This window comes from Monodelphis domestica, chromosome 3 (genome assembly GCF_027887165.1).
Source record: "Monodelphis domestica isolate mMonDom1 chromosome 3, mMonDom1.pri, whole genome shotgun sequence".
NCBI lineage: Eukaryota > Metazoa > Chordata > Mammalia > Didelphimorphia > Didelphidae > Monodelphis > Monodelphis domestica.
This window is the reverse complement of record NC_077229.1, coordinates 103,837,427-103,849,513: the sequence shown is the minus strand read 5'-3', so window position 1 is coordinate 103,849,513 and position 12,087 is coordinate 103,837,427. Positions and strand designations below refer to the sequence as shown.

The window sequence follows — 12,087 nt, the reverse complement described above, 5'->3', positions numbered from 1 at the left end:
TCCCTCCCCACCATTTCAGAGACTGCAGGAGCTGCATCTGCAGGAAAACAGTATTGAGTTGCTGGAAGACCAGGCACTGGCTGGCCTCTCCTCCCTGGCTCTGCTGGACCTCAGCAAGAACCAGTTGAGCACCATCAGCCAGGCTGTCCTGGTCCCTCTGGCCAGCCTGCAGGTCCTGCGGCTCACAGGTAGTGTATTAAGGGCAGGGGGCAAAGCAGCAGAGGAAGAGAACAGGGCCTGGCTCTTTCCCTGCCCCTCCTCCTACTGCCATTCCTAGCACATGACTCACAAGTCACAGAATGGACGGACACATGCACACACACAGGACAGACACATTAAACAGGCACACAAAGGAGCCAACCCTGAACTGGTTAATGATAGGAACTCCCTCTACTGAGGAAGCATTTTCAGGTGGAAGGGGAAAAGTGAAAGCCAGACTCCCAAAAGCCCTGGGAAAGAAGGTCACTACAAGTTAGAGAATATTGGATTTAGATCTGTAAGGAACCTTAGACATGAGCTAGTTCAGTGCCCTCCTTTTACAGAGGGAGAAATAAAATCTTTGGAGCATCATCTCCATTTTACCAATGAGAAAACCGAGGCTATGACTAAAGAAGCAATTAAGAAGCTGAGCTCAGGCCCAAGACCCCATTCCCAGACCAGATCCAGAGAGTCACACTGTTTAGGGTTTGTTTTGTTGTTGTGATTGGGGATGGCAGAGCCCCCCTTTTTTTGGACCTCAGTTAAGGCTGTGATACCAAATGACCACTGTAAACAGAAAAGATAATAGGGACCTGGAGAAGTGTCTCTGGCCTATCAGGTAAGGACAAATTCATAGATGGCAGCATTCTTCCATGCTGTCTATGCCTTTGCTAAAATGAACCTCAGATAGACAAGGGTCGCTGGAAATGAGCCTAGCTGGGATTTTAAAGGAGGGCTCAGGCCAGCCTCCCACCTCCCAGCGAGGGCCCTGAGGATGTGCCAGATCTCAATATCCACAGTAAACACAACACATCCCACCATCGGGCCACACTGGGACAGCTTTGTGCGGCCTGGGTGGGAACAGGGGCAGGCCTGGGGCAGGTAAGATGATCTTGGGAAGGGAGGACAGATGGGGATTTTAGAAGAGGGGGAGAAGAATGAGAACCATCCCAGGGTGTCCAGGGGCTGGGTCAGAGTTGCACAGATAAGAGTGGGGAGTTGGGCCAGCTTTGTTTTTATCATTGGTGAGAGGTGTACACTCCTCTTAGAGAAGGAGGAAGAGGGTGGGCAGGGAAGGCTTTCTGACTTTGTGAACTTAGCCAGGGCAGTTGGGGGGGGGGGGGGGCCGGGAGGTCCTAAGGATGTGTAGGGATGTCTGGGCTTGGGTGGGGGATTTCACTAACTTCCCTCCCATCCCTTAGAGAACCCCTGGCGCTGTGACTGTGCCCTGCACTGGCTTGGGGCCTGGATCAAAGATGGGGGCCAGAGGCTCCTCAGCTCCCTGGACAAGAAGATTGTTTGTTCTGAGCCCCCACGCCTGGCCCACCAGAGCCTCCTGGACATCTCAGGAAATAGCCTGATCTGCATCCCCCCCACGGTGCACGTGGAGCCCCTGGAGGCCATGGCCCAGCTGGGGGACGATTTGCGGGTGTCCTGTCAGGCCTCGGGTTACCCTCAGCCTCTGGTCACTTGGAGGAAGGTGGCCCAGTCCCGATTGGGGCTGCCTAGGGCCAGGGTCAGGTTGGTGGGTGGGGCCCCAGGGATGAGTGAGGGGATTCTAGGGGAACACCTGGCTTCAGACACAGGGAGCGGCATGCTGTCCCTCACCAACATCACGATGGCCCACGCTGGGAAATATGAGTGCGAGGCCACCAACCCAGGAGGCACTACCCGAATGCCCTTTCACCTGCTAGTGAACCTGTCCCAGCAGCAGCTGCCCCGCCCCCCGCCGCCCGCCTCCGGAGCCGTGAGCCGTGAGCCCCTGTACGAGGCGGGCAGCATGGACTTCTATGCCCTGGGCACGGCCACGCAGACAGCCATCGCCGCTGGCATCTCCCTGCTAGCCCTCACTGCCTTGTTGTTGACCATCATGATCTGCAGAAAGCACCGGAAAAGGAAAAAAGCCAAACAGGAGGAGAGCGTCCTGTACGTCAATGACTACTCAGACGGTCCCACCACCTTTGCCCAGCTGGAGGAATACCGGGACGAGCGGGGCCACGAGATGTTCGTCATTAATCGAAATAAGCCCCTCTTTCCTACCTACGAGGACTCGGGGGAGGGGACGCCGGCCGGCCGCCCCGGCCTGGTCCCCAGCTCTGAGCCCCTCCAGGATCCGGGCCTCTTATTTCAGCCACAGATTGCCTATGAAATCCACTGCTGAGGACCTAGACTGGACTGGGGTGAAGAGCGCCGGGGTGGGAAGGGTGGGAAGGGAGCAGCAGTGGGGCGAGCAAAGATCGAGCCCGATCCCCAACCTGGGCAGGCACCTGAGGAGAGGAGTTACTGCCCTGGATCCAAGCTTGGGACCTAGGGAACCTGGGAGTGGGGAGGGGGAGGGGGCTGTGGCACAGACACAGGAGCCTCAAGGCAAAAGCACCCTTAGCGTCTTATCATAAAGAGAAATTCCTGACCAATCAGCCATATTCACTAGAGCAATGGGAGCCGTCTAGGAAGGTGATGAATTCCCTGCACCAGAGGGATCTTCAGTAGAGTGAGTTCTAGGAAGAGATGAGAGCAACCCAGCCCTCCAGGGTCCCTCTCCAAGGAAGCAGCCCCCAGCTTCTTCATTGTACTAAAAGAGCTCTAAATTGGGGGTGGGGATTAGGAGAGGATAACAAGCATTTATCTAACGCCCACTATGTGCCATGCCCTACGCGTTTTCCAAATACTTGTCACAACAACCTGCGAAATAGGAGTCTTATTACCATTTTGCAGATGGGGAAACCGAGGCAGAGGTGAAATGATTTGCCCATGGTCACACAAGTGTCTGAGGCAGGGTTTGAATTTAGATCTTGCCAACTCCAAGCCCAGCGCTCTATCCACAGCGCCCCCTAGCTGCCTCAACTTTGGGTTGGAGCTTGTATGGGACTCGAGAGCATCTAGATGGGAGAGGATCACCGCCTTCCCACAACGCTTTCCAGAGTCCCCCGATCCCGCCAGGGGGCCCCACGCACCATCCTGTCAGCCTTTGAGACGCCCCGGTCTCCCTTTGCGTCACTTCCGGCAAAAGAGGGCGGGAAGGTGTCACTCTAGGCTGCGAACTCCTCTGCTCCGAAGTAAGAGCGGATTGCGCGCGCCGACTGGTGACTCCTGAAGAGATCCAACCTGGCACCTTGTTCCCTCTTCTGGCGGTTTCTGAGACGCGCTAAGCTGGCGCCGCGACCAAGAAAAGGCATCGCCCGTACCCGGAACTACCAGGTAGGGGGTAGCTGGGATAGAGGGCCAGTCGGCTGGCCGGAGGGAGGGGCCGGTCGTGGTGTTCCCATGGTGAGGAGGGCCTGGGCTGAGGGGGTGGCCTCGACTCCCTCTGAGGGAGGCTGGGCTAGAGGTGGAGCGACGAGGCAAGGCCTCAAGGGGCGGGGTCTGGGGATGGGGCGGGGCTTCGAAGGGGACGCTAGGGACGAGGATTACGAAAAGGAAGCGCTGGGGGCGGGGACCCAATGAGGAAACGTGCTGGGGGCGGAGTCTCCAGGGAAGGTGCTGAGGGAAGCGCTGGGGCGAGAACTCGGAGAGGGAACGCACTGAAGGCAAGATCTAGGAAAGGGAAGCACTGGGGGTCTCGGAGAAGGGACGTGCAGGGGGCGGGGACTTGGAGAGGAAACGCGCTGAGGATGACGTCTAGGAAAGTGAGGCGCTGGGGATGAGAAATCGGAAGAGGAGATGCTTGGGGCGAGGACTAGGAAAGGGAAGTGCGAAGGGCGGGGACTCGGAAGGGGAGGTGTTGGAGGAGGGGGCGGGGGAGGGGAAGAGATGCACTGGGGAGGGAATAGACTCGCGAGGGGAAGTGCTAGGGGCGGGGACTCGGATTGGATGCATTGGGGGCGGGGACTCAGAGAGGAAACTAGCTGAGAACAGGGTCTAGGGGGCTCCTTGCGTCTCAGAGTGCTTGGGCTCTGGCTCCCTCACTCCATGTCACCCTTCAGGACCCTGCTGAGTCTCGGGAAGCTTCTACTGGAGCGATGCCCCGGAAGCGGCGGCGACGTGGTGGTATTCGAGGCATCGCCTCCCGGGAGGAAGGCCGAAGCAGCGGACGCAGCATCTTCCCCTTCAGCCTGCTGCCCGTGGATTGTCAGCTGCACATCTTCTCCTTTCTGACTGAGGCGGAAAAGTGCACGGCAGCAGAGGTGTGCCGATCCTGGAGCCAGCTAATGCGCACGCCCCGCCTCTGGCGCACAGCCGATTTCATGCGGCTTGGTGCCTTCCAGTCTGGCCTGGAAGTGGTGCTGGTGTCAGCGCGTGAGTTTGAGCGCTGGAAGGACTGGGTGCACCAGTATGCTTACCACCTCATGGCCCGAGGAGCCAGCCTGCTGCGGCTCCGTGCCAGCTTTGACCTGGCTGATCAGGGGGCCCGCTGGGCCGACTTCCTCACTGGCTTCCTGGAAGGTGTTCACTGTGGGGATCTTCGGGACTTGGAGCTGAACTGGACCCTGACGCATCTAGAGCCCCCAGACTTCTACCCACCGGGCACGTGCAGCATGACCCAGGTGAGCCTCACCAAGCTGGACCAGATCCACAACTTCCAGGTGCTGTTGGAGAGGCTGTTGGTCAGGGCACCTCGCCTCAGCCGGGCCAAGCTACCTTTTGACTGGTCTGCCCGATCAGTGGCACTGCTCACTCGCTTCCAGCAGCTCCGAACCCTGGAGCTCAAATACTTCTGGAGCTTCAAGGGGGTATGTCCAGATACCATGCAGGAACTGACAAAGGCTCTGCCTAACCTTAAGACCCTGGTCCTGCACGTCCTGGTGCCTGTTAAGGACCTAGGTGTATCATATGCACTTGAGTCCCGATCCCTGGAAACTCTAGATGTATCCCAAAGCAGGGGCCTAGTTTTCCGACACCTCGACCTGCCAGCACTTAAAGCCCTCCGGGTGAAGAAAACAGTCAGGGGTATAATCCTCAACTGCCGCACAAGGCTGGCCCTGCAGAGCCGCTGGGCCTGCCTCTACACACTTCTGTGCCGTGGGACTCCCAATCTTCGAGTCCTCAATAACCAGACCCTGCTGCCTCACTGGCGGGAGCAGGCCTATAAGGAACTGCATGCCTTATTACTCCAGGCCTGCTATTGTACCCGCCATTCAGATACCTGGCTCCTATGAGGGTCATGGGAGCTCCCCCCACCCTTTCCCCAATGTTCCTAGCTCTCAGGGTATGGGCCCACCAAGCAGTAAGGAAATCAGCTACCCTATCCCTCAAAGCACCAGGTTGGAAATGAGGGTAGTGTGATTAGGGCTGAAGGAATGCTGAACAGGGGAGGCTGGGTTCACTGGGACTGTTTGTAATGGAGGAGACTTTTACATTGGTATTGCCTTTATTCTTGGTGTTGTGGTCTGTGAGCATCTGTGACCTTGACAGGTTGGGGAATGAACTGGGTGGGGGTTGAGAGGTGGTGGGGAAGAATATTGGGGGAATAGCCATAAATTCAGGTTTTATGCATGGGTCCTGCAGTTACAGATAAATACCCCCAGGAAAACAGCTACCTGAGCCCACTCCCACCCCCACCCCCTATTTTACCCCATCCCCATCCCCCAAACCTAACTTCCAGACCTAAAACAATCCTGCCATTGGGTCCAGCATGGACATGGAATGGAGTATAGGATATAACACTCTTAACACAACCCATTCAGATGCGCATACTGAGTAGAGCTCATCCTGGTTCTGCCAAAGCTCAGAGGAGGCATAGTCTTGGGATGATCCTGCATAAAAAGCAAAGCAGAGAAATGCTGCCTCTCCCTGTACTTACCCCTCCCCCCACATATATATACACACTTACACACACACACACACATATGTGTATATGTACTACAGACTGAAGTAGTCAAAGCTGCTGTGACCATAGATGTCCATGGTCCATAGCACATCATGACGCTGTATGGCCTGTTGTAACTGTTGAAGCTCAGCCTGCACACTGGCAAGCTTCTCTTCATCCACGGTACCCTCTAGGAGGCTGGCTGAAGAGGGTGGCCATGGCAGGTCCTTGTAGCAATCCACGGGGACTGGGTATACAATCAGCTGGAGCTCAGACAATAACCGTGATTGTTCAAGCAAGGTCTTCACTCCAGCACTAGCAACAGGGTTACCATAGAGACCAAGATAGCGGAGGTGGGTACAGCGGCATAGGGTGGGCAGGGTATTAAGAAGGTGGGAATCCATTAGCTGACACTCTGTGATATCCAGACACAGCAGGGTGGCTGAGGCCTCCCTCAGTAGTATCTGAAAGGGGCCCAGATGGTCACCAGACAGCTTGTTGCCACTGAGGTCCAGCTTCTTCAGATGGGTGGCATGGGGACTCTGGGTCAAGTAACTCAAGTCCCCTGGGAGAAGGGCACAGAAGGGAAGTTCCAGGCTTTCCAGAGGGCTCTGTAGGCAGCTACAGAGAGATACAGGGAGTAGTTATTTTAACAGAATTCAAGAACAGAAGCTGGGATACAGAGACCCTCATGGCTGGGCAAGACTAACATTCTGATACTCTTATGCTCTCTCTGGCCATGAGTAAAACCTCCAGATCCTCTAGTTTGCCAGGCCCCTGACCAGGTGGTCACTAGTCCTAAGGAAATAATTTTGTGCCATTCAGAATTCCTCTTAATGACTTTAACCCTCAAACTCTAAACCACACGTACCTGGATCTGTCCCTATCCAATTTCCCCAAGCCATACCATTCTGGACATGCCCCTTTCTAATTGTGTTGACCACTCTCCCTCCCCATAAACACCCAAACATCAATTTGACTTTGGTTTTTTTTTTTACCCTACAAGAATTCAAGTGCCCAAGGGAAGGGCCAAGTTAAGTTCTAAGCAACAGAGACACCATCAAATATCATGTGGGAAGCAGGCCTTAAAGCTCAAACCCTTACCTCACCCTTATTTTCTGAGCTCCATCTCTTCTTGCTTCCAGTTCAGAGGCCTTGGCCAAACTATCTAAGCCTGCTTTCCCCCTTCCCAAAGAATACTAGAAAGTATACTTGAAGAAACCAAGAAAAGCCTCAGGAAGGACCTCCCACCTGATAAAAAGACAAGTGCTTGGGAAACCTAGACCCACTCACCTAAGGAGCTGGTAAAGTCGGCCTGAGAGGCGAGAGGAACCCATGTTGAGTTCCTTGAGGCTTTTCAACTGGCCAATTGCAGAGACAAAGCGTTGGAAACTGCCCTCTGCCTCAGCAGTGAGCTGTCGCACATCTACATTACTATATTGTAGCTTCAGGCTCAGCAGGTGGGTGAACTTGGCCATGTGGGGGATGACAGTACACAGACCTGAAAGTCCCAGGTTGTTGAAGCGAAGATCTACCTGGCGCAGGCAGACTGGGTCTAGAAGCTCCAACAGGGCTACTGTGCTAGGACCTGACAGTTCCTCAGCCCAAAGATCCCTGCAGCGTAGGCGCAGGGGACCACTAGTGCTGGTCTGGAGAGCCTCCTTCAGGACATTGTAAGAAGTACGATTCACTAGCAGGTCAGTATGTACCTCCACAGGACTAGTGACAGAGGCCTGGGGATCCAACTTTCGGCGTTTTGCCAAGCGTTGAGCTGCTCTGGCCTGAGTCTCGGCACTGAGACAGGTTCTTGCCACAGCGACTGAGCGTGCCCACATGCTCATAGTTGTGGGGTCCTGCCCACAGCTGGCATCTAGGAAGCCAGTCATGTCTAACACTCGAAGCTGAGGCTTCCTGCAAGAAGAGACAGGTAAAAAATGTTGAGACTGTAACCTGGACAAGCCTTTTTTTTTTTTTAAAGGGAACTACTCAGGAAAATGGGTCCAGCAGATGTCCCAGGAAAAAATCAAGACTTTGGGGTCCCAGTCTTGACTACTTCCATAATAGGAGCCCTCTTCCCCAACTTCTCTAGCTCAAGGGCCTGGACCTTAAAGTACTTAAAACTTTCCCACCATAGTCCAGGTGTGTGGATAACTGGTCAGTCACAAACCCAACTCCACCAGCCTCATCCTGCCTGACTTTAGTTATTCAAGATTCTAGTTATATTTCCTTCTTTTCTTTAAAGTTTTCTCCATCCCAATCCCAAGATAGACTGGATTTCAAGAAGGTATTTGAAAATTAGCCAGGCCTCAGAAGTAAAGAAAATTTTTAAATAAGAAATGTGGCCACTCCTAATCAATAAACCCCTTGTCAATGATTCCATAGTCCCCAAAGATCAAATGTATGCAGCCAACCTACAGATCTGGCTTGAGAGCCCAAGTTCCCTCACTAATCTGCCTGCCAAATGCATCACAATGTCATCTGCTTTCTCCCTTGTCTTCATTCGACCTTTTTTCTTTCCCTATAACTATAAAAATGCTATTCTCCCCAATCCTTTGAAAATTATAAAAAAATTGTTTTACCTTTGGAAACCCTATCCAGATATAATCCTATTTCTCTTTACTTCTAAAAGTATATATATATTTTAAAAGCAGTTCACTCTCCCTATACTTCTTCACCATCTAGTCTATCCGTGGTCCCTTACAATTATTAAGCTTCTGGCTCCATTCTTTTGAAACTGTTCTATAGCTTTCCCTGCCATATCTGTGAAATCATTGTTTGAAGCTCTTAACAATGCTAACAAATTCTCATTTGATTTCCAACACACTACACTGTTTAATGAAGACTACGCAGGCCCCCAGTCCATGTCCCTGTGGAGTATCTGCCTCTTTTCTTCCTTATGGTCTTTCCAAGGAAGACAATAAAAAATGCAGCTGATAAAACTAAAGAATTGCTTTTGGACTCCTCTGCTGGCTCAGTACCTTTCTAGCCCAGTGGCTATTCCCTAAAGGTCTGTCCTTGGTCCTTTTTCTTCTTACTCTCCACATGGGATCCCAACCACTCCTAGGTTTTTGTTTGTTTTTAAAAACCCTTAATCTTCTGTCTTAGAATCAATACATTCTAAGGCAGAAGATCAGAAAGGGCTGAGCAATTGAAGTTATGTGATTTGCCAGGGCCACACAGCTAGCAAATATCTAAATTCAAATTTGAACCCAGATCTCCCTACTTTAGTTCTGGCACTCTATCCACTGAACCACCTACCTGCCCCTCCATTTCTATGTTTTATCACTGCCTGCAAGTTTCTAACTCTGAAATTTATATCATTAATTCTTCCTCCTCAAACTCCAGAACTTCATTTCCAATTGCATACTGGACATCATAACTAATGTTGCTCTCTGATTCACCCAACTCTTCACATTCAACTAGTTGTCAAAGTCCCATCTCCTCTCCACAAGCACTGGTGCCACCCAAGTCTAGGTCTTAATTAGCTTTCATGTACTCTTATAACCTATCAACTCTGCTTTTAGTCTGTTATCTAAAATTCATCCTTTGCATTATTTGCTAACTTACAAATGGGTTGAAATGTCTTTGGCAAAAGGAATTCATAGATCTTTGATTCAGTGACATCAAGGATCCATAGATATCTGGGGCAGTTAGGTGACATGAAGCATAAAATAAAGAACTTAGAATCAGGAAAAATTTGAGTTTTAATCATGCCTCAGACACTAGCTGTGACCCTGTGCAAATAAACATAACCTCTATCTGCCTCAGTTTACTCATCTGTAAAAATAAACTTGTGAGGATCAAATGAAGTAACATTGGAAAATTTGCTTTGCAAACCTTAAAATTCTATATAAATGCTAACTATTATATAGAGCTAGAAGGGAAAAGAGTCAGAGACCTTCCTCACTTTTTCTCTAGGTAAATTGAATTAATAGATGGCTGGGGAGAGGAGAGGTGGAATATGCTTAGCTTTCAAGGACCCTGTCTTGGTTCTGTCCCTAAAAGTACCTTGGTTTGATGGCTTGCAGAGCCCTTTTCAGGGCTGCTGTCCACCTACCATCTAGCCCTCACCTATGGTTCCAAGAAGCTGTAACATGCTTAGAGGCCACACCACCATAAACCTGGCATAAATCAGGTTGAGGGTAACTAAGGGGCTTCAAACTAGTCAGTGAGTATGGAGAGGTGTCTACTCCAGCCATGGGAAGCCTCCAGCAGAATGGGCAAATGAGAACAATTTGTTCCAACTGAAGCAGGCACTATGGAGCCTTCAAAGTTTGGTTACACATCAAAGAAGCCAAGGTTAAATAAACACTGCATCCAGAGACATAATCATAATGACTTGTAAAAGAGAGTGAGGCTGACAAGTTTCACACAACTCTTGTCTCACATATCCAAATTATGCTCCAGTCAAAAGACATCATCTGATATATTGATCCCCTTTAAATAATGAAGGACAACAACCAACTAACCTGGCTGTCCCAGGTCAGGCTCTCTGCCTATCCCATGAAAAAGGGATGTTGACTAGGGACCTACCTGCTGCTAACTGCTGGGAAAGTACAGGAAAAAAATGTGTTTGGAGCTAGCCCAGCTTCAGGAAGGTCAAGCTTCTTAGACAAACTGCCCAAAGATACCTCAGTTACCCCACAAACGACTTATTAGAGACTTACAAAGACTTACAAAAAGCTTCCCAAGCAACAAATATTTGGTCAAAGTGATTCCCCATTCTGCAGCCCTTGGCAAAATCACACCCTGGCCCTCCAGAATCTGAAAGAAGGCTAGTACATTTGTGCCAGATAATTTGAAAATTGCCTCCCTCTTGCCCCACTAGTTCATTCAACGATCATTTATTTAAAAAAAATAAAAATAAAAGTATGTGAGCAGAGCCCACTAACTAGGATTCCCTAGAGGGCAGGCTTTCTGGCGTATATATGTATATGCGCCACCCCTCTACTAGACGGAGAGTTTACAGCGCTCTGCGCACAGCATCTTAGAGTCGAAGGAGCCCCTGGAAAGCGTGCTCATTCACCAAGCCATCGCCCAGTCCCCTCCTCCGCTGCTTGGCTTACCTCCGCGGTGCTGGCGCGAGCAGCGCCAAGATCACGGCTTGCACACTCTCCCTACGGGGCCGCTTGGGCCAGCCCATCTGTTTGGGGTGGGGCAGTAGCTGCCGGAAGCTGAGGCACGGGAAGGGCCACGTCTGCACCAGCGCCTGAAGCACCAACGTTCTGCCGTACATGAAGGCGGCCCGGAATAAGGCCGGGTACAGCTCCCGAGGAAGGGAAGATAGAGCCCGGCATGCCATTTTCTGGTGCCGGGTCACCTGCACCGCACACAGGGCTAGCAGCGACTGCATTTCTGCGGAACCAACCCAATATCTCTGCGCAAGCGCGGCTCGGCGCTCTCTAGACCAGAGAGGGTCGTCTACGCAGGCGCACCTTCACACACTTCACCAACCCCCCCCCCTCAATCTGCGCAGGCGTGTTTAGAAAAGGAATTATGACTGTGCAGGTTGAGGTCCCCAGACCAAAGCTCGGGGAAAGGGAACTGGGTAGCTTTGGGGGGAAAGAGATCAGAACACTACTTATTGGGTCCCCATTGAGGCCCAGTCCCGAGACCCAGCTCTCAACCTCTTATTGGGAGAAACCGTTAACTGACAAAAACAAGGCCGGGGAATCTAGCCGGACGACGATGGCGCAGATTGATGGCGTTTCGGCCCTTCATTGGACAGAGATGAGCCCCATCCGAGAGTTCGCCAAGGATTGGCTGTCTGGTGCCCCATTGTTGCGCAGCCCTTCGTGGTTGGCCAAGGACCAGGTCCTCTAAATCCCTAGGCTCCTCACCCAATTTTCGGGCTTCCACACCCCACCCCCTACCCCCTCCCAGTTGCTTGAGCTGCCTCAGGCCTGTCCGTTCCTCCCTTGTCTCTCGCTCCGGGGGTATTCAGTGTCCCAAGGCCATTTCCTCTCAGTCCTAACCCAGTCCCTCTGCCCTAGGCGCCGCCAGCCTAAATATTGCATTTAACCCTGGGCGATTTGCTACTCCTCCTCTGGGTTACCTAGTTTCGGATCTTCCCTATCTCCGGGGTTACTGTCCTTCCCTGCGGGTTACTGTCCTTCCCTGCGGCCCACAGCCGCCCATCCTTT

General features: G+C 52.0%; 3 protein-coding genes and 1 long non-coding RNA gene across 10 annotated transcripts in view; 2 read left to right on the top strand and 2 right to left on the bottom strand.

The window, feature by feature from the left end:
* Nucleotides 1-2,612, top strand: part of LRRC24 (leucine rich repeat containing 24) — a 19,630-nt gene extending 17,018 nt beyond the window's left edge. For both annotated transcript variants that reach the window (XM_056822910.1, XM_056822909.1), the window contains 2 exons: nucleotides 20-188; nucleotides 1,401-2,612. In XM_056822910.1, coding sequence (XP_056678888.1) covers nucleotides 20-188; nucleotides 1,401-2,359 — 1,128 coding nt within the window. In that variant the 3' untranslated portion in view covers nucleotides 2,360-2,612. The remainder of the gene's footprint in view (nucleotides 1-19; nucleotides 189-1,400) is intronic.
* LOC130458312 (uncharacterized) overlaps nucleotides 1-3,289 on the bottom strand; it is a 19,377-nt gene extending 16,088 nt beyond the window's left edge. For all 5 annotated transcript variants that reach the window (XR_008917464.1, XR_008917465.1, XR_008917466.1 and 2 more), the window contains exon 1: nucleotides 3,153-3,289. This is a non-coding gene — a long non-coding RNA (uncharacterized LOC130458312). The remainder of the gene's footprint in view (nucleotides 1-3,152) is intronic.
* LOC100019770 (uncharacterized) lies at nucleotides 3,258-5,509 on the top strand. Of its 2 annotated transcripts, none has more exons than XM_007488814.3 (2): nucleotides 3,258-3,396; nucleotides 4,122-5,509. In XM_007488814.3, exon 2 carries the CDS (start codon nucleotides 4,158-4,160, stop codon nucleotides 5,292-5,294), a length of 1,137 nt encoding a protein of 378 aa, XP_007488876.1. In that variant the 5' UTR covers nucleotides 3,258-3,396; nucleotides 4,122-4,157; the 3' UTR covers nucleotides 5,295-5,509. The 2 variants fall into 2 exon arrangements, with proteins under 2 accessions (XP_007488876.1, XP_007488875.1); XM_007488813.2 differs by lacking the exon at nucleotides 3,258-3,396 and adding an exon at nucleotides 3,536-3,725.
* On the bottom strand, nucleotides 5,488-12,087 carry LOC100019741 (leucine-rich repeat-containing protein 14-like). The gene is made up of 3 exons (XM_001372460.5): nucleotides 11,011-12,087; nucleotides 7,238-7,855; nucleotides 5,488-6,565 (listed from the first exon to the last, which is right to left on the bottom strand). Exons 1-3 carry the CDS (start codon nucleotides 11,295-11,297, stop codon nucleotides 5,998-6,000), a joined length of 1,473 nt encoding a protein of 490 aa, XP_001372497.2. The 5' UTR covers nucleotides 11,298-12,087; the 3' UTR covers nucleotides 5,488-5,997.